The sequence below is a fragment of the Cricetulus griseus genome, chromosome 3 (genome assembly GCF_003668045.3).
Source record: "Cricetulus griseus strain 17A/GY chromosome 3, alternate assembly CriGri-PICRH-1.0, whole genome shotgun sequence".
NCBI classification, from domain to species: domain Eukaryota; kingdom Metazoa; phylum Chordata; class Mammalia; order Rodentia; family Cricetidae; genus Cricetulus; species Cricetulus griseus.
In genome coordinates this window covers 82,454,501-82,474,678 of record NC_048596.1, presented here as the reverse complement: position 1 = coordinate 82,474,678, position 20,178 = coordinate 82,454,501, and the positions used below count along the sequence as shown (strand labels likewise).

General features: G+C 39.2%; 1 protein-coding gene across 1 annotated transcript in view; it reads right to left on the bottom strand.

Annotated features, from left to right (window-relative positions):
• Window positions 1–20,178, bottom strand: part of Smg1 (SMG1 nonsense mediated mRNA decay associated PI3K related kinase) — a 103,555-nt gene that overhangs the window by 36,913 nt on the left and 46,464 nt on the right. Inside the window, 18 exon segments of the mRNA XM_027410155.2 lie at window positions 23–307; window positions 1,346–1,594; window positions 5,109–5,229; window positions 6,744–6,903; window positions 7,142–7,289; window positions 8,788–8,897; window positions 10,749–10,950; window positions 11,093–11,235; window positions 12,028–12,182; window positions 12,698–12,862; window positions 13,033–13,229; window positions 13,643–13,842; window positions 14,353–14,493; window positions 16,427–16,528; window positions 16,619–16,706; window positions 17,156–17,274; window positions 17,811–17,972; window positions 18,083–18,213. Coding sequence (XP_027265956.2) covers window positions 23–307; window positions 1,346–1,594; window positions 5,109–5,229; window positions 6,744–6,903; window positions 7,142–7,289; window positions 8,788–8,897; window positions 10,749–10,950; window positions 11,093–11,235; window positions 12,028–12,182; window positions 12,698–12,862; window positions 13,033–13,229; window positions 13,643–13,842; window positions 14,353–14,493; window positions 16,427–16,528; window positions 16,619–16,706; window positions 17,156–17,274; window positions 17,811–17,972; window positions 18,083–18,213 — 2,878 coding nt within the window.

Here is a 20,178-nt window from a genome sequence, read left to right as displayed (position 1 = left end):
CTAACAAAAGAATAAAATGTACCTGTAGATTCACTCTCTATTCGAGGGTGTTCTTCTCCCACCAAATTAGCAGACGGCAGCTCTATTAGAGCAAGTATATTCCTAGACAAAGTAGAAAGACCTGGGAGGTTCTGCTGCTGCTGAGCTCTGTACACCTGTCTCAGCTGTCCTGAAATCTCTTTCCATTCTGCCTGGACCCATTTTGCTAGAGTCAGAATTGACTTAGCCACAGCATACTCAGCTTTTGCAGACTTGCAAAAAGATATGGCACAAGAACTCAACATTTCCATTGCATGTGTTGACTGGCCTACAGAAAAAACAAACAACAACAACAAAAAAAAAAAACCAATAAACATACAAAACCACTAATTTACCTTTAATAGTAAAATGAATTATTTCAAGATGAAGCGCGTGCGTGCGTGCGTGCGTGCGTGCGTGCGTGCGTGCGTGCGTGCGTGCGTGCGTGCGTGTGTGTGTGTTTAAAGAAACATCATTTCATGGACGGACTCAGAGTTAGGAGCACTGGCTGCTGTTGCAGAAACCAAGGTTCAGTTCCCAGCTCCCAGATCAGGCAGCTTACAACCTCCAACTCTAGTTCCAGGGGATCCAACACCCCATTCTGGCCTCTGTGGGTACAGTCACAACTGTGGTGCATACATGTACATGTAGGTAGTCACACATTAAAATAACGAAAATGAAGATAAAATAAATAAAATACCATAAAGTCAGCCAGGAATGATGACACATGCCTTTAATCTGAACACTTAGGAGGCAGAGGCCAGCCTGGTTAACCTAGTGAGTTTCAGGTCATCAAAGAGAGTTATTCCTTGTCATAACAATAATAATAAAATATTCAGGAGCTGGGAAAATGAATCACTGGGTTAAATGCTTGTCATGGAACCAATGAGGACTACAGTTTGAATGGGGTGGTCAATGACAGACTGTCTGTAATCCCAGCACTCAGATAGGAGATAGAGGGAATACACAAAGTCAAGCTGGCTAGTAAGACTACCCTAACCAAGTGAGCTCTGGGTTCAACTAAAAGACCCTGCCTTAGTATATGAAATGGATATCAATCAAGGACACCCACTGTCAACCTCTGGCCTACAAACATATATGCACACAGAAACCTGCACTCACATGTACTACACATACAAATAAGGAGGCACAAAACACTACCCCCCTCAAAAAAAAGGGGGGGTGAATCAAGGAATAACCAGTGATCTTTGAAAACATGTATCTCTGAAGGACACTACAAAATGTCAAAATAATTTTTCTCTAAAATACTTCTTATACCACACACACAGAAACATACATATAATTTTCCTCATATGCTTTTACTAACCTGCTGTGTATAACAACTTGGTTTTTTCAATATCAAGCTCAGGCCCCCATTTTTCATCCACTTGGCCTTGAGAGGACAGTTTTTTAAAATGCTGGACTAAGTCCTGGGCAGTGGTTGTCCTTCCCAGCTGAACCTCACTGCATTGTGCCAGCAGTCTTGTTGCCAGTGACACATTTCCCCGTTTTCTAGCAAATTTTGCTGCCGTCAGACCTAATTCCATAAGATGACTTCTAATTGGTACCGTTTGTTCTGAAAAGAAGAAAATCATTAATTCCCAACTCACCTAAGCACACCCTTCCTCACCACTACCCCAAAGAGAGCTAATCTTCAAACCCCAACAACTAGCACATTGTGTAGCTTGTAACTGTTTAAGTGAAGGAATACAACCAAGGAGAGCAAATTGAAAATCATTCTCTTATAGAAATTAACCTTGTAACATCTGAATTGTTAGAAAAGAGCCTAGGTCAGAGGCTGGAGAAATAACTGTCAGTTTAGAGTACTTGCTACTACTCTTGCAGAGGAGGGTTCCGTTTCCAGCACCCACAGGCTCACAACTGCCTGTAACTCAGTTCCAAGGGATATAGCACCCTCTTCTGTCCTCTAGGCACACATGTGGTCCACATACACAAACGTAGGCAAACTCAAATGCATAAAATAAAAATAAATAAATCTTTTTAAAAAATGTTGAGCCCAGTACATAAAAAAAAAGAGCTTAGGTCAAAAAGTAGGAAAAGAGAATAAAGGTCAAAGACCCTCTTCAGTTCTCTCCCACTGCCCCTGGACAAGGCATTCATTTTGTGGTTTCAAAGCCATATCAATACTGATGATTCCTAAACTTGTAGCCCAAACCAGAGAGCTGAGTCCTACTGCCAATTGAAAACCTATACTCCTGGAATATATGCTAAATGGAATTCCCTATTACTCTTTAAAACTGCTCCCTTCTCCTGTTTACTCTTTCTCAAAGAAAGGCCCACCACCTGAGCAGGTGCTTGGCAATTACATAATTACCTTCCACTTTCAGATACTTTGCTTTTTTCCCCCTCCTTATTGCCATCTCTAAGTACCGTGTTTAGCAGCAAGGAGCTGGTCCCTTTGCCTCATTCCTAGCCTCCTCTAACCCACAATCAAACCTGCAACTGAACTGATCATACACAAGTAAACCTGGAACTTTACTTTCCTTGAAAACCCTCCGATTGATACGTCCCACTGCCCCTCTAAATGAATTTCCACTGATGCCTTACAATGATCTCCCACTGCAATCTTACAAAGCTCTACCTCTCCTTCAGGCAAACTACACCCAACCTGTCTAATGAAGTCACCACCATCCTTCTCATTTCTACCCTCAAATTTAAATTTAAATACAACTTCCTCCTCAAGTCTTCAACTAATTCCTAGAGTCAAATCAGGGATCCCTGTTACATGCTCTTTTTAGCTGCCTGTAACTCAGTTCCAAGGGATATAGCACCCTCTTCTGTCCTCTAGGCACACATGTGGTCCACATACACAAACGTAGGCAAACTCATTCAAAACAGTATTGTGCTACTCATTGTCCAGTATCAGTTTTCCCTTCTGTACTCTAAAATCTCCTCAGTTCTAAGAATGAAAAACCAGGCCCATCTTTGCTTGCCATTATCTGCTAATATTAATCACAGTACATGGCACAAACTACTTGTTCTACAATTCTCTCTAATTATTAATACTAATGAGAAATGGAGTTGTATCTCTGAATATATGTTACATTACTGTTTCACATAGGAAGGAAAAGAGATGGTAGAATCTGCAACCCTGTTTATGCCTCATACTGTGCCAGGGCTTTCATCTATTTCATCTCAAAGTGGGATAATTCCAATATAGAAAAAAAAAACAGCTCTGAAATGTTTCATCCTAACGACCTTCAATTTGCAATGCTGACCTAGTGTTCCAAACTCAGTGAACAAGATATTTTAGGCAGGTGCCAGTGACTGCCTGGTAGTATAAGGCCTATCTTAGAAGCAGGCTTACTTGACAATTAACACATTAAAATTTATTTAATTACCTTAATCACCATATATTTACCTAAAGTACAGAATTCAGGCAAGGTACTCTATGGCAATAAAAATCCCCTTTACAGACATACATTTTTTTTCTTTAAAAATGAGACACATACAAATTTTCATATACCATAATTCTCTAGCCATTCATTTGGGACATTTAAAATCTTTAACATTTGTAGTACACATTATCTGCCAAAGAACTTGTAAACAGAACATACAAACAAGTCTTATCATGCCATTAAAAGTGGGCAGAGATGCCAGACAAGGTGCCATACAAATTTACTTCAAGCACTGGATCTCTGAGCTTTTAGGCCAGTATGGTAATTCTGAGTTCAAGGACAGCCAGCGCTACATAATGAGACCCTGTCAAAAGTCTAAAGTGAACAAAAAGACAAGCATGCTGGTCATATCTATAATCCCAGCATTCAGAAGGCAAAAGCAAGTTTGTGAGTTCAAGGCCAGCCTGGTCTGCATAGGAAGTACTGAGGCTACAGAGACTCTGCTTCCCCCACCTCCCTACCCCTAGGGGGAATAAAAACTAAAACTCTGAGCTAAAATTACACCCACTCCAGTGATTAAAAAAGAACCAGAACTCCCATAATACTAAAGGAATATAAAAGGCACAACCACTTTCAAGAAACATTTAACTATTTACAAAGTTGAACCCAACTCAACAACCTCACTCATAAGCTTTAATTCAAGAGAAACACAGCCCTAAGATTTGAAGTGTTGAACATGAATACAGTGACAGTTCATCCTGTCAACATGACCGGATTGGAATCACCACAGAAAACAGACCTCTAAGTACATCAGTGAGGGTGTTCCCAGAAAGGTTTAACTTTTGAGATGGGAAGATTCAAACTAAAAAAACAGTATGGGCATTGTTCTATGGGTTGTGTTTCTAGACTGCATTAAAAGGAGAAAGCAAGCTGAGCACAACAAACTTTCATCTCTCTCTGCTTCGTGGCTGCAGATGTGACCAACTACCTCACACTCCTGACTCAATGACCTCCTTTTCCATGATAGTCTGTACATCAACTATAAGCCAATATAAACCCTTCTTTCCTCAAGTTGAATGTCAGGTATTTGCTGAAGCAACAAAAAATAAATAATACAAATGATCATAGCAGCTTCATATTCAGCTACCCAATTAGAAAAACCAAGAACAAACCCCCACCAACAAAAGGAGAAATAAACAAATGGTGGCACATGCATACAGTGGAATATTACTAAACATTAAAAAACATCACTTTACTGACAAGTTAATATGGGAGAACCTTAAAAATAGCATGTAAGCTAGCAATGCCAGATGAGAACATGAGCATAATTCCATTTATGTGAAAACATCAGCAAACATAAGTCTAATTTATAGTGATAGGAAGCAAATCATTACCTGCTTACAACAGGGACAACCCTAATAACCTAAACAGAGAGACTTGAGACTTTCTAGGCTGGGAGAAATGTTCTGAATCCTGCCTGTACTGGTGAGTACACAGAGGTAGATGGAAGAAAACAAACCAAACTGTATACTTAAATATATAATTTACATCTCAGTAAAGCTAACTTTAAGAAAATGGGGTCAAGAAGTGGTACATGCTTTTAATCCCAGCACTTGAGAGGAAGAGGTAGGTGGATCTGTTAGTTCAAGGCTAGCCTGGTCTACACAGTAAATCCTAGGACAGCTATGGTTACGTAAAGAATGAAAAAAAGAGAGAAAGAGAGTGAGTTACCTTTAATTTTCTCTAGCAGCTGATTCTGGTACATGGTGTATCTCAGTGCCTGCATCCAGGGCCGCACATCATGCTGTTTACATGAGCGAAGGGCATCACTGAAGAGTGGAATAAGACAGTCCTGGCAACAGAGAGACAAAGGCTTGTGTAAAACAGTCTCTCCTAATAACCACAAGATAGACTAGCCTTTAGATCTATTACAACTTCCCTACAACCTTCCACCATGTCTCTTCCAACCAGCAATAGAGTAAATGAGAATGGCCCCCAAAGGCTCATATATTTGAATACTTGGTCCCCAGTTGGTAGAACTATTTGGGAAGGATTAAAAAGATGTGGCCTTGTTGAAGGAATACAGTCAATAGGGGCAGGCTCTGAGGTTTCAAAAGACATCCAGTGTCTCTCCCTCTCTTTGCCTCCAACTTGGGGATCAAAACATAAGTCTCAATTGCCATGCCTTTGGTCTGCCATCCTGAACTCTAACCCCTTAAAACTATAAGCCCCAAATCCAACTATCTTTTGTAAACTGTCTTGGTCACATTATGTCATCATGGCAATAAAAAAGACACCAAGACATACCCAAAAAGAAAACCTTTGTTTTGTTAAATAAATTCAGAATATTAAGTACAATTTGTCAGTATATTTACTAATAAAGTGCATTTATAAAAACATGTATCACTATAAACCCAAATTGCAGAAGCATTAAACTACTGATTCTGTAATTCTTAAGGATTGAGTCCTTTGCAATGGTGTTTTGTTTTTTGTTTTTTTTTTAAGATTTATTTATTATGCATTCAGTGTTCTGCCTGAATGTATGCCTGCAGGCCAGAAGAGGTACCAGATCTCATTTCAGATGATTGTGAGTCACCATGTGGTTGCTGAGAATTGAACTTAGAACCTCTGGAAGAGCAGCCAGTGTTCTTAACCGCTGAGCCATCTCTCCTGCCCCAAAAGTTCTTTTTTTTGAAGTTTACTCTATTTAGAAAGAGGAAGGGTAGCCAGGTGGTGGTAGTGTACATCTTCTTTAATCCTAGCACTCAGGAGGCAGAGGCAGCCTGGGGTCAGTGAGTTTGGGGTCAGCCTGGTCTACAGACGAGTTCCAGGACAGGCTCCAAAGCAATACAGAGAAAAGAGAGGGAGGGAGAGAAGGAAGAGGGGAGGGAAGGAAGGAAAGGGTATGAGTGAAATCCAAAATTTACATAAAAGAAAAACCAAGATCCAGTAAATTAGGTTCTACCTCAAATGAAAACCTGTCTAGAAATACATTTTAGATTTGAGTTCACCACCTTACCCAAATAAAAAATTCTACTTTAAAAACTGAGAAAAGTGGTTTTTGATCTATACTAACATATTAATATTTATAGAGAATGCTTACAAAAAAAATATACATCAGGGCTGGAGAGATGGCTCAGTGGTTATTAAGAGCACTTGTTGCTCTTTCAAAGGATCCAGTTACCAGCATCCACATGGTGACTCACACCTACCTGTAACTCCAGTCCTAAGGAATCTAATGCCTTCTTCCAGTTTCTAAGGGCACCAGAAATGTAAATGGTACAGATACATCAGGCAAAACACCCATACACATAAACTTAAATAAAAAGAGGTTTTAAAGAAACACAGACATACACATTTACGCACCTCTGTTGACAGTCTATTAGAAACGGTGTTCTCGAGAGCAGATGAGCAGTACAACTGCAGGGTACTCAGTACTGGCAAGGATTGTGACACTGTTAGTGTAGACAGTCTTAGTGGTCCAATAGCTATGCGTGAGGTTTGCTTCAAGTACTTTACCACGTTTCTGAAAGAACATATTTGCTGTCAATTAACAAGATTCTTCAGCTTGTAGCCACTAATATGAAGTGGCTAAGGCACTACCATTTGGCATCAGAAAATCAGGGGTCACTGTAAGGAAAGCAGCCTGCTCCACAGTAAATTATGAGTAAGACAAGATGTTTGTTTTTAGGGGTTTCTACTTATCTACAGTTTCAATCTTAGCACCCCTTGTAGCTGCCTGCCTATGTACACTTGGGACTCACTCAGTTAAGGACTGCCATTTCTGATCTTGTTCCACATGGTTTAAAGCAGTTGCCAAAAATACCGAGCTTCTCAACAGTTGGACTTCAATGGATTTCTGAAGCTCCCGTGGGTCTGGGCTGAGCATGTTAGGAAGCAGCTTTTTCATATCTAAAGTTAGATATATTGTATTAAGTCAATTTGTTCTTAATGTACAAAAGTATTAACATCTTTTGGCAATAGTTAATAATTATCATCAATGAATACCTCCTTTCCTTCATTAAATTTAGGTAGCTAGACATTTCAGACAGCTATGTAAACAGCATTACTTAGCATATAATTATACCTCATGCCTCTAAGAATCACCTGCCCTTAGGGTGCAAATATTGGTAAGAAACCTAATTTCTCCTTTCTTTTTACATTCAAAATTAGATTCTATAAAGGATGTAACTATTTCAGTGAGGTTTTCTTCCACTTTAGTTCATGAAATTTAAGCTCACATTTTTATTTATTTAATGGTGTGCACCGTGTGTGCATATGGAGGCCAGACCAACCCCTGGTATTGTTCTGATAGTACCATCCATCTTTTTTTTTTTTTCAGTCTCTCAATGGCCAGCCTACTCTACCACTCTAGCAGTGGGATTACAAGCATATACCATACATGGCTTTTTGATATAGGTACTATGGACTGAACTCACTTCATGCTTGTGTGACAAGCATTTAGTGACTGAGCTAGCTCCTCAATCCCAAGCTATTAGTACATATTTAACTAGTTCAGAGATAAGTACACATCAACAGATTAAACCACTAATTTAGCACCTTATATAAGGTATGGTGGAATCTGTCTTTAACCCCAGCACTCAGAAGGTAGACACAGACTCAGAAGGATCACATGAATTCAGGCCAAGTCTACATAATTGAGTTCCAAAAGAACACAAAAAAACAAAGGAAAGGAAAATTAGCTTTAAAATAAATGACTCATCTCTCATTTAAAAAAAAATTGCACAATTTTTCTAAAATGTAAATGAAAGGGTTAATTACAAAAAAAAAAAAATACTGCACATCTTGACTTACAAAAGCCAATGTAAAAGCCTTTTTAGTCTTTCACAAATCAAGAATGAACCTGGTTTGTTTTTACCGCTCTCCGAAGAAGTACCTGAGAACTACCTGAGAACTTACATAAATGCTACTCTCCATAGGGCAAACTTTGATGTGTACAGCAGATCTCTGAATACCACAACAGCAATGTACAGTGTGCTCATCAAGATGGAAATTAAGGAAACTGTGCAGTCCAAACACTGCTTTGTGCTTTTACAACTAAATGTCTACATCAATCTAAAAGTCTCAATGTCACCTTTTGCCAGTTAGTTTTTTTGTTGTTGTTTGTTTAAGACAGGATTTCTCTGGGTAACTTCAAAAACTCTGCCTGCCTCTGCCTCTGAAGTGCTGGGATTAAGGGTGTGTGTCACCACCGCCCAGTTTAATTTTAACTGAGCCATTTTTCATTTGCTTCATCAACTATTAATAGCACAACCCTAACTAAATGTGTTGCTTCACAGTGTAGGACTCCAAATAAACATATAAAAACTTACAGGTTTCCTAATAAAATAAAAACTATTCAAAGTTTTAAGAAACTTGTCAGGAAAAAAATTAAAACTGTTTTAAATACCTATTTTTTCTTTTGACCCTCCAGCAAGCAGATTAATATTTTCTCCTGGTAGCAATTCCAATTGCTCAGTGCATTCAACAAACTCTCCAGACTCGAAGCTGCTTAGTGACCTGTAATTAAAATGCCCATTAACTTGTTAGGCCTCACCAGCCCTGTGTAACCTGGGGGCTATCTATGGGAAGAACACGCACTAAAAGTGAGCAGCTATCCAAAGAAATCGTTTTTAGAGACAAAGTACCAGTTCATCTTGATTTGGCTCCCATCTCAGTAACACTACAGTTGGAGTGTATGTAAACCGGGAAAGTCCTAGCCATAACCACCAGTTGAATCTGCTCAACCCTCTATATCTCCTTCTTCTTTCTGTAGGCCTGTTAATACACTGGTAGTAATACCTACAATATGTCACCAACACTTGCTCTCTCCAAGTCACTGAATCCCACCAGCTGGCCTCTTTCCCCACTGATAGCATATATACTTTTCCCCACAAGTTTCCTATTGTCTCCACTTTATCCCTTAGCCTTGACAGAGACATACCCCAATCCTTTATTTTATAAAATTCATTTATCTTCCCTGAAAGATTTTCAACTATTTCCGTATCTGCAGCCATTTCCTATGGCCCTGGCATTCCAATGCCAAGATGAGAGGCCTCACTCATACTAGCTCCACACCTCTCTTCTGCCCCATCTCTACTAAAGACACTCCCCATCAACCTCTCTTTTCTATCTTTATTTCAGACAAGCTGGTTTGGTTATATAACTAAGGATGAACATCCTCTTGTTTCCACCTTTCTAGTGCTGAGATTATTGCCTACACCAACAACCTAGCTCTGACCCTTTCACTGGGTCCCTTCTCTTAGCACTAGGTCTGAAAGGAGCAATGGAAATGTTCATCAGCTGGCTTACCCCATTCTGTTCCAACTACAGCAATATAACCAGTTGCTTCTCAGGTTAGAATTAAGCACTGGTTGCTGATGAACTGTTCGCATCTAACATGTATTATCTTTCCCACTAAAAGACCCTAGGTTTTCTGGTAGCAGGTTCCCCATGTGCTCTACAGTTCTATACGTTCAGCTGCTGACTAGACATCCCATCCAGGGAGAAGGAAGGAAGGAAGGAAGGAAGGAAGGAAGGAAGGAAGGGAAGGAAGGAAGGAAGGAAAACTTATGATTTCAATTTCTTTCGTTCTTTTTGTTTGTTTGTTTGTTTGTTTTGTTTTTCAAGACAGGGTTTTCTCTGTGTAGCTTTGGAGCCTATCCTGGCACTCACTCTGTAGACCAGGCTGGCCTCGAACTCACAAAGATCCGCCTGCCTCTGCCTCCCAAGGGCTGGGATTAAAAGGGGTGCGCCACCAACGCCCGTCAGGATTTCAATTTCTTCTTTCCTTTCCCCATCTACCACAGCTATCCTAAACCGTCTATGTCTAACTTTAACTATTTTCCTTGAGGCACAGAAAAGACAAGTCTACCAAATTGTTTGTCGGGGTTTTTTCTCCTGTTTCTTCACTCTCTATTTTGAAGAGTTAGAAGCAGTTGTCCTGCTATACACTATACCCAATGCCTCCCACAGATTATGTGTTCAGTTACCAGGAAGGACACCGAACCAATTCTGATGAGCTTTGCCCTCCTAGCTGTGTGCCTGGAACGCAGTAATTCCTCAATTTTGAGATGCATAATTAAAGAGGAACGAAGAATATAATTTAGAGATGTTCACAAACTCTCACCATTAAAACAAATAATTTTCTTTAACTGTTTAACAGTACTTCAGAAACACAACTGTAGTGTGTGAGCCTCTCTAAAGCAGAGCCTCTTTATGTATAATGATTCTATCTTCCCACTAAGCAGATTGCTTTCTTGCCCCACTGTTGGTTTCCTGTTATAAATACAACCAACTTTAGTATTTGCCACCAGAGAGGAATACTGCTTATCAACAGGGCAAAGGACGCTGACTAGATGCAGCCATTACTTTATATAGTTGAAATCAGCTTTCAGATTGAGTGATGTGCTGCTGGTGTTCTTCTTCAGGTCGTGGACTGCATTCTGCCACTCTTGCACAGCAGCCCAGTCAGCAATAGAGATGTAGCACTCACACGCCTTATTTCCTAAGTAATTGATAACTTCAGGAGAAGAATCAGTTGATTTAGACAGCACAGTTTTCCTGGATTCACCTAAAAGTTATTTTATTAAGAAAGAAGAAAGAAATTATGGACAATTGTATTTCATAGATCACAGACTCCTGAACACAAAGTAAGTTTACCTGCACAAATGAACTATAACTTTGGCATTTTTAATGTAAAACTGAATGCTCACCATTTAAAGAGTGTTTGGGACTGGCACTGTTACGTCCAGCATTGGCCAATGTGAGAACAGCTTTGTCAAAGCTGGAGATGCAGCAATCAACACCTGTCATGGCACAAAGATGCTCCTGGTACTCCACAGAGGCCTTTTCAAACCTGAAATACACATTAAAACATTCTTATTTTTTTAATTAATCAAATGAATCTCTTAAAAAAATGAATGGTTAGAGAATGAATTACTTGATGAGTTACATCTGGACAGTCGGTTATTTGGAGGGGGGAATTAGATCACTGTCTCATACCAAGACAAAATAAAACAAGTAGTGGAAATTACTGATAACTACTTTGATGTCCATCAATAAAATATGTCAAATTAGCAAACACTCACAAATAAGTAACAGTGTCCATTAAGTAAAATCAGAGTGTAGAATATTTAACACGGCAAAATATTTTTTAAAATACTGGTAAGTAGAAAAGCCATCCAGCTCTGTAGACACACTGTTGTTTCTACAGCAGAGGAAGAAAGTACCCATGTTAAAAATGGAGCTTTAGAAACATCCAAACCTACAGACAGCAGGTTATCTTTCCAAATTTAAGTGGTTATTATCTCTCCAAATTCCAAAGATTACTTAAACTTACATGAGGCAATCCAATGCAATTGACAGTTATGAGCAAACATTCTGGAGTCAAATGTGAAAGGTTTTCAATGAAAACTTGTATTTAAAACCATTTATAAAACTGAAAGACCTTGTTTTCCAGTATGATTTCTCTTAACCTCCTACTTAAGTAAGGCACTCACATATGGCTGCTAATTAAAGAACAAATGAAAGATGCCTCTTACTGAAGTGATTATACAGCAGGCTTCAAAATAGACAAAGTTATTTTCATTATTATATAATACAAAGGATTTGAACATAAAAATCATTCATTTCTTTCCTTCTAACTTACCTCCCTTCAGCTTGCTGGGCCACTGAGTTAATCCAGAGAAGATTTTTACCAACAGCTGAAGATGACCAGACAGCAATTCCCTGTATAGCTTCAGGACAATGAAGCTCACACAGTGCTTCTACTACCATCATGATAGTTACTTCCAATTCATTCCCCTGGAAACAGCAGGCAGAAAGATTAGGCACAGACCTCAATACCACTGAAATTCAAACCTCTACAGAACTCACAACTACTGTCCACAATCTATATATATTTAACAATTATTTTCACAAAAGCTTAGAGAGCTTAAAAATTATTACAAACATTTAAGGAGTAAGAATTCTGTTGGTTTTTAATCCATTTATTTATTCTGAACCTAATTAAGAATTTTCCCGAGCATTCTAAATGTGTTCCACAGACAAATTTATTACAATTATTCCTAAAGCACCAGTCTTTTTTTTTCCCCCTGGTTTTTCCAGACAGGGTTTCTCTGGGCTTTGGAGGCTGTCCTGGAACTAGTTCTTGTAGACCAGGCTGGTCTCGAACTCACAGAGATTCGCCTGCCTCTGCCTCCCAGTGCTGGGACTAAAGGCATGCGCCACCCCGCCCAGCTCCTAAAGCCCCAGTCTTTAAGCATAAAAAGTTCCTATTTCTTTAGCACATTCTATGTATTCCCAATGGACCACCTTACCTGAGATAGACTATTTGTTTTCATTTCAGTCAGTAAGTCAAAGCCATGCCTCACTGTCACAGCAGGCTGACCTGCCAACAATCCCACCCTCATGATGGAGAGGCGAATCCGAGTAAGCCAGTCTTGGCAAGTCTGTCGATTAGTATAGAAAAAAGTCCTAATGACCTTTAGAAAAAAAGGGAAAGAAGAACTCAGGACTGGTTCAAATTATGGTGAAGATGCCCTAAATGCATATATACTAGATATACTGGCTACTGTGATCTCAGCCCTGCACATCCCACCAGGTTTCACAATGAATCTGTTACAAAGCACAACTATATTCCATGGACACCAACCTTGGGAGGTGATGTTAATGCGTTTGCACACCCCTCATAGGCATTATACATTAACTTTTCTAGGTTCTCCAGATACTGAAGCAGAAGAACAAGTCTAAGCTGATTGCTTCCATGGCCTTCATCATTATCTGCAGTGGTCCACTGACTAACATCCTGGTCAGGATTTAGTGTGTGGGCTGCAAGACTTCTAATGATACCTGAAACAAAGGTATCAAGAGTCTGAATCAGAGAAAACTCTCAATAAATCAATTCACCAATTATCCTGTTTATACACTCATCAATCTAAAATGAAACAAAAATAAATGAATAAATATCTTTCATTTTCTTTGGAAATTATTTGTTCCATATAATCCCCTAAGCTTTGGAACAGAAACAGACACCCACATGTCAAATGCAATTATTTAATAAAACCTTATTCTAAAAATCTTATCTAGAAATTACTTAGTAAACAGTACACACACACACACACACACACACACACACACACACACACAAAAAAAAAAAAAAACAAAAAACAAAAAAAAAAACTCTGAAATCTCTATCAAGCCATGGTCTCTGAAGTTAAAAGACCTAGAAACTCACCTACAAAGAATGCCAAATTGCTAGTTACCTTCAATTGTCTGGAAGGTGTCTTGAGCTCTGCCCAGAGGGGTTCGCAACTTTGAAAGAACAGTGAACTGCGCAGCTTCCCAAATAGCCCACTGCCAAAGGACAGCATCTGTCTTTAGAAGATTTCGAGGAATTGTAGATTGGTCACGTTTATCCAGCCTCTGGCAGCTATAGAACAATCTTTCTAACCAATTGTCCTTCCTAGGAAAAGTAGTTTCATATGTAATAGACAATGACAACTTCATTTTAACAATCAAAACAAGTACAAGGGGAATGAGAGTAGGGAACAATTTTTCATACCAAAAGAAACCACTGCACTATAAGAATAGGCTGGAATGTGGTGAAAATGAATTACTGGGTACACAGCTCTTAACAATTTGGCTGCCGGGTTGAATTTCAACCACTACAACTGAGCATCTCAACAATATTGTCATCGCCAACACTCCCCGCATAGAACTCACATTAGTCAGATCAGTCAACTGTCAATCAATCACATTTTACCAGTTAAAGTCACAGCCCATTTTTATTTCTACAAATGCTATCTTCAAAGCTGTTATCTATTACTACAAGCTGATGAAAATCAAAACGAGCCACCAAAGAATGTTACTTTCTAAACTGACACCTTGGATAATTATTTTCTCAAATCTGGGTGTGATTATTAGAAGAGTCTTAAAAGTACAGTTCTCAACAGAAAGAATCAAAAAGTCTTACCCAGTTCGGTGAGAGTTCCCATACAAAATGAAACTGATGACATCAGAAAAGTCCTGAGGGTGGAATGTGTTACTTGGCGCTTTACTCATGTGGCTTCTCAATGCTAGAGAAATCTCCTGAATCTCTGTGTGATTGTTATTGCTGTTAACAGAAAAGTCATTATCAAGCAAGATGTTTTAGGAGGAAGGTTATCGGATTCTATATATGGAGTACTATAACTTTACTGGAAGGAAAAATAAAACCAGGGCTTAAAAATGGGATAGAGAACACCAGGAGTGGAGGTGGCCCATGCCTTTAATCCTAGTATCAAGGAAGCAGAAGCAGGCAGATCCCCGAGTGCAAGCCTTGTCTACATAGCAAATTCTAGATATACCTAAGGTTATGTAATGTGTACCTATCTTACATACATACATACATACATACATACATACATACATACATACATAAATACATAGCAGTACTGTCCAATGCCTTTAATCCCATCTCTCAGTAGGCAAAGGCAGGCAGATGTCTGAGTTCAAGGTCAGCATGGTTTACAGAGTGAGTTCCAAAACAACCAGGACTACAAAGAGAAACTGTCTCAAAAAAAAAGGGCGGGGGGTGGGGGGGTGTATAATTCCACAATTTTAGAATTTTCTCCCCCCCCCTTTTTTTTCTTTGTTTGTTTGTTTTTCGAGACAGGGTTTCTCTGTGGCTTTGGAGGCTGTCCTGGAACTAGCTCTTGTACACCAGGCTGGTCACAGAGATCTGCCAGCCTCTGCCTCCCAAGTGCTGGAATTAGCTCAGCAATTTTAGGATCTTTTTTTTTTTTTTTAAAGAATTTATTTATTTATTGTGTATACAACATTCTGCTTCCATATATATCTGCACACCAGAAGAGGGCACCAGATCTCATTGTAGATGGTTGTGAGCCATGCACACCAGAAGAGGGCACTAGATCTCATTGTAGATGATTGTGAGCCACCATGTGGTTGCTGGGAATTGAACTCAGAACCTTTGGAAGAGCAGCCAGTGCTCTTAATCTCTGAGCCATCTCTCCAGCCCCCAATTTTAGGATCTTAAAGCTTTTCAAATTGTTGGTGCAGGGCGCTGGAGAGATGTTAAGAATGCTTGATGTTCTTGGTGGTCTTCAAGGACTTGAGTTCAGTTCCCAGTACCCACACAGGGGGCTCAAATGCCCTTAATTCCAGCTCCCAGGAATCCACCTACAGGGCACAGACACACTCAAACACAAAGTAAAAACTAAATAAATAGACTGCTAGTGTACACCTATCCCAGAACTTGGGAGGCAGGAAGACCCTGCGTTCAAGACCATTTTGGGACTATCCTGGATTACAAAGCAAAACCTTGCCACAAAAACAAAGAAAACAAAACAAAAAAGGTAAAATAAAAAAGGAAAAGGAGAGAGGGTATGCACTAGGGATGTAGCTCAGTCAGTTGAATGCTTGCCCAGCACATACAAAGCCCTAGGTTTGCTCACAGACAAAATAAACTGAACACGGTGATGCACAGCTGTAATCCCAGCACTTTGGAGGAAGGCAAAGGCAAGAGGATTGATAGTTTAGGATTTTCCTTGGCTGTATAAACCATTGGAAGCCAGCTTGGGATAACTGAAACCATAACTCATAACCAAAACAAATGCTCCAAAATCACCTTAATCAAAAGTCATAAAAGTTAAAATATCTAAACTACTGGGGTTGAAGAGATGGCTCAATTACTATGAGTACTTCTTGCTCTACAGAGGACCGAGGTTTGGTTTCCAGCACCCACAAGGCAGCTCAAAACCATGTGGAACTCAAGTTCCAGAGGATCCAACACCTTTGTCCTGACCTCAGCAGGCACATGCATGGTGGTACACAGGCAAAACACTTAGACACAAAACAAAGCCCGGTGGTGTCACTGGCCTTTAATCCCAGCACTAGGGAGGCAGAGGCAGACAGATCTTGATGAGTTCGAGGCCAGTCTGGTCTACAAACCCTGTCTCAAAAAAACAAAACCATGCAAAAAGTACTAAACATAGTAATTAATCTTTTCCTATGGTAGACAATTACAAAGTGAGCCAAAACAGTTATACCTTAATACAACATCTAGAGGAATTGACTTCAACAGCTTTCCAAAGGCCTGTCGAATACGAGTTCCACTATGAACAAGCTGAACACGGCAGACATCAACACACCTATGAAAAAAATAATAAATAAAGCAGGTATGGTAGCATTCCCATGGCATTACAGCCAGAGTCAAAAAAGATTCGGTCTCTAGTCCATACCTCTGTAGCAGATCATCTGGCAAGGAAGAGGACAGAGCATGGAGACTGCTGCACGCTTGCAAGCAGATATTCACATCTTCAACAAGAGCTATTATTAAAAAGGAAAAGTTACTTTCAGTTTGCACCACTCAAAGTGATGTCAGTCTATCATAATGTTCTGAACCCATTCACTCACTCACTAAATAGGAAGCACCTACTATGGACTATACCCTACTCTTGCCTGGAATCCTCACTTGCAGAAACCCCTGGGAAATTAATATTCAACAAAATTCAAGTTAACCACCCTTCATATAAATTGTATTCTAAGAAGAATCTTTCAAGTTTATAGAATAAACCAACATTAAGGTTGAAAATTTGACAATTATTTCAATTATTTTTCCAGCAGTAAGAATGAAAAATAATCAAGACTACCATATTAAGGCGTTAACATAGGGACTACCCACTTCATAGCAGCAAGAGTGTTGCTGTAACTACCTTCTCCCATTAAACAATATTCTGTTCTAAAGGGTAAACAAAAGCAAAACATAAGTGTCTTACTGTTGGCTAAAAGGCCTTTGGAAAATTTATGAAAAGACGGAAGGGAGAATAAAGGTGCATATGTTTCAGACTTCTTCATTAATACAGCCACTTCCAAAGCCCATGTCATTAATAATTTCCTGAAACATAAAATAAACATTTACATTTAAAAAAACAAAACACTTCCTTCTATCAGTTTTCTCTAGATTTTTCATACAAGTAATAAAAAATAAAAGATGGAGCTGGAGAGACTGCACAGAGGTTGAGTGCACACCACCCTTGCAGAGGACTGAAGTACATTTTTTAGCACCCAAACCAGCCAGCTCACTACAATCTGCTACTTCTGGCACCAGGGGAATCTAATACCACAAGCCTCCAAGAGCACTGCACTCACACAGATACACAAAAATATACATAATTAAAAGTAAAATAAATCTATAAATAAAAAGTTAAGCCTAGAGAAATTTGTTTCTGTGCCATGGTATTCTGTTTCGAAAAACAGGGTACCACTAGAAAAACTCCCCAAAGTAGAGCCCAGCAAGGTACATATAAATCAAGTAACAGAATCAAACCAGGTGCTTCACAATGAAGCTGTTGTCACCATTTCTTAGCCTCAAATCACAAAGAATTAATAAATTTAGGAACTTAGTATTATTTTTAAAAATTACTTAGGTACCTTGTGTCCTGGTTAAGATTATCTTTCTTTAGCAATATTCCCAAAAGATTTAATATAATTGAGAAATGTTTCTTTGTGGCGGTAGTTACAGTACTAATCACGGCACCATCAAATAAGGAAGGGGATGAAGAGCTAAGACTACTGGATATGAAGTGATCATGCCTGAAAGACAAAGTGGAGACCATCTTTTCAGCTGTCATCAAATGAAGACAACAAACTCAAGAAACAAAACATTTCCTGGTTTTTCTTCTGAGGACCTGTGAGCACAGTACCTGGTACAATGAGAATACAGGGTGTAGAGCACTGCATACTGAATGGCAGGGAAGTGAACAGCCAGGTCACTATGCACAATCATCAGATTCTTACTCAGCAGTGCAAACACAGTTGGAGACAGTGCCCACATCTGCCAAGGTAAAAACAAAGGGTATTTATGGCTCCCCCAAGACACACACAAGCATACACAATCTACCTTCGGGGTCAAGTGGTGCTTAGACACTGAAAACCTAAAATGTAATCTGAAACTTGGAAATTATCTAGTACACAAATCTTGGGTCTTCAGGAAACAATCTCTCAAATTATGCTGAATGGCCTCTGCTTAATCTAGCAATTCCTCAACTATGTACTGTCATGAGGCATCAGCCTTAACAAGGGGTAACTGCTGCTCCCTTTACAAAAGGAGTCCATAGAAAAGTATACCTCAATCAAGATATTTAAAACAAAAGCAAGAAACAGGTGCACAACTAAATTTGCTGAGTCTCTTTGGTTTAAGCAAAGCCCTTGGTACTCTTTGATACAGTAGCCTACATTTCCTTAATTTCTAGCATATTAAAATGGCAAAGTATCTTGTTCAATAACAGAGCCAGCAATCCTGCCTCTCGGAGCCTTTGCCACTCATTCCTTTTCCTCTAAGACACAATGCTCCATCTGACAACCTGACTCACCCATTGCTTTTTCAGACTGCCAAATCACTGAACATAAGCCTTCTCCAATCTATATAGGACATAGTTCCTCAAAAATAAAACTTAGTTGTATTAAGAAGGGAGTTTTCCCCAGGCTCCATATGTAAGGAGAAAGTGGCAGAGGAAGGGGCATGTATGGGACAGTGTGGTGCTTTGAGCATACAAGCTAGAGAAAGCAAGCACAAGCATCAAGTCTTCTCAGAAAACATTCTCTTTTAATACAGAACATTTCTCTCTTCTAAAATTATTGTTTCTGTATGGTCCAATAGAAGGAAAAAATATATAAACTAGGTGCAGTAATGATAAAATCAAAAGGAGGTAGACAGATATGTTAGCATGTGACTAATTCTAGTACTTGGAAGGCAAAGGCAGGCAGATCTCTTTAGGACTTAAATCAGCCAGCTAACTCAAAAAAGGTGGGGGGGAGTAGATAAAAGTGGTGTCACTCCAAATTTACTACTACATCATTTTATTTTTTGTGATTGTGGGGTTGAATCCAGGATAAGCACTCTGCCACTTAGTTACATACACAACCTTCTCCCTCTCCCACACACCCGGTATGTTTCTGTATATGTAGATGTTTTCATTAGAACATTTTCATACATGTACATAATGTATTTTTGATTACATTCACCCCTCTTCCATTACCCTACAATCCCCCCCACTCCCTCTGATCCCATTTTTTTCTCAAACTTTCTCAACTTTGTCTTTATTTCTTAAGATCCAACAAATTTATTAGTATTGTTTATAGGAACATGAGCACCTTACCAGAGGACACACACAAAAAAGTCTCTCTCTCCCCCACTTACTATTAATTTGGTAATAAAAATTCCCAGGAAGAGTAAAGAAATTTTCATTTTTTGACAGTGTCTCACTGTGTGAACTAATAAATAGCTGCATGCTGGTCTAGAATTTGCAATCTTCCTGTCTACACCCTCTAGGTGCTCAGACTGTAAGCGTGTAATTATTTTTATTATTTTTTTAATATGGTGAGTGTGCATGCATGGGATGCTAGATTTTAAATTATAGGCTGCTCACAGACAAGGGTGCTGGGAACCAAACTTGGGTTCTCCACAAGAGTGATACTTGTTCTCATTAGCTGAGCCATCTCTCCAGCCCCCCCCTTTTTTTCAAGTTAGAAAAAAGTGGTCTTTCTTCTTCCAAAAACAGAAAAAGAAAATATGAGCCCAGGCTGAGAAAATGGCTCAGTGGGTAAAATGCATGCCATGAAAGCACAAGGACATGAGTTCAGATCACCATAACTCACATACAGTATACACTCCTATACATATGTAATCTCAGCCCAAGAGACAGACATACAGATACCCGGAGCTATAAAACAAACTCTAAAAGGAATTAATTCCCAGGAAATTTATGGAAAAAAATCATGAAGCTAAGACAAGAGAGAA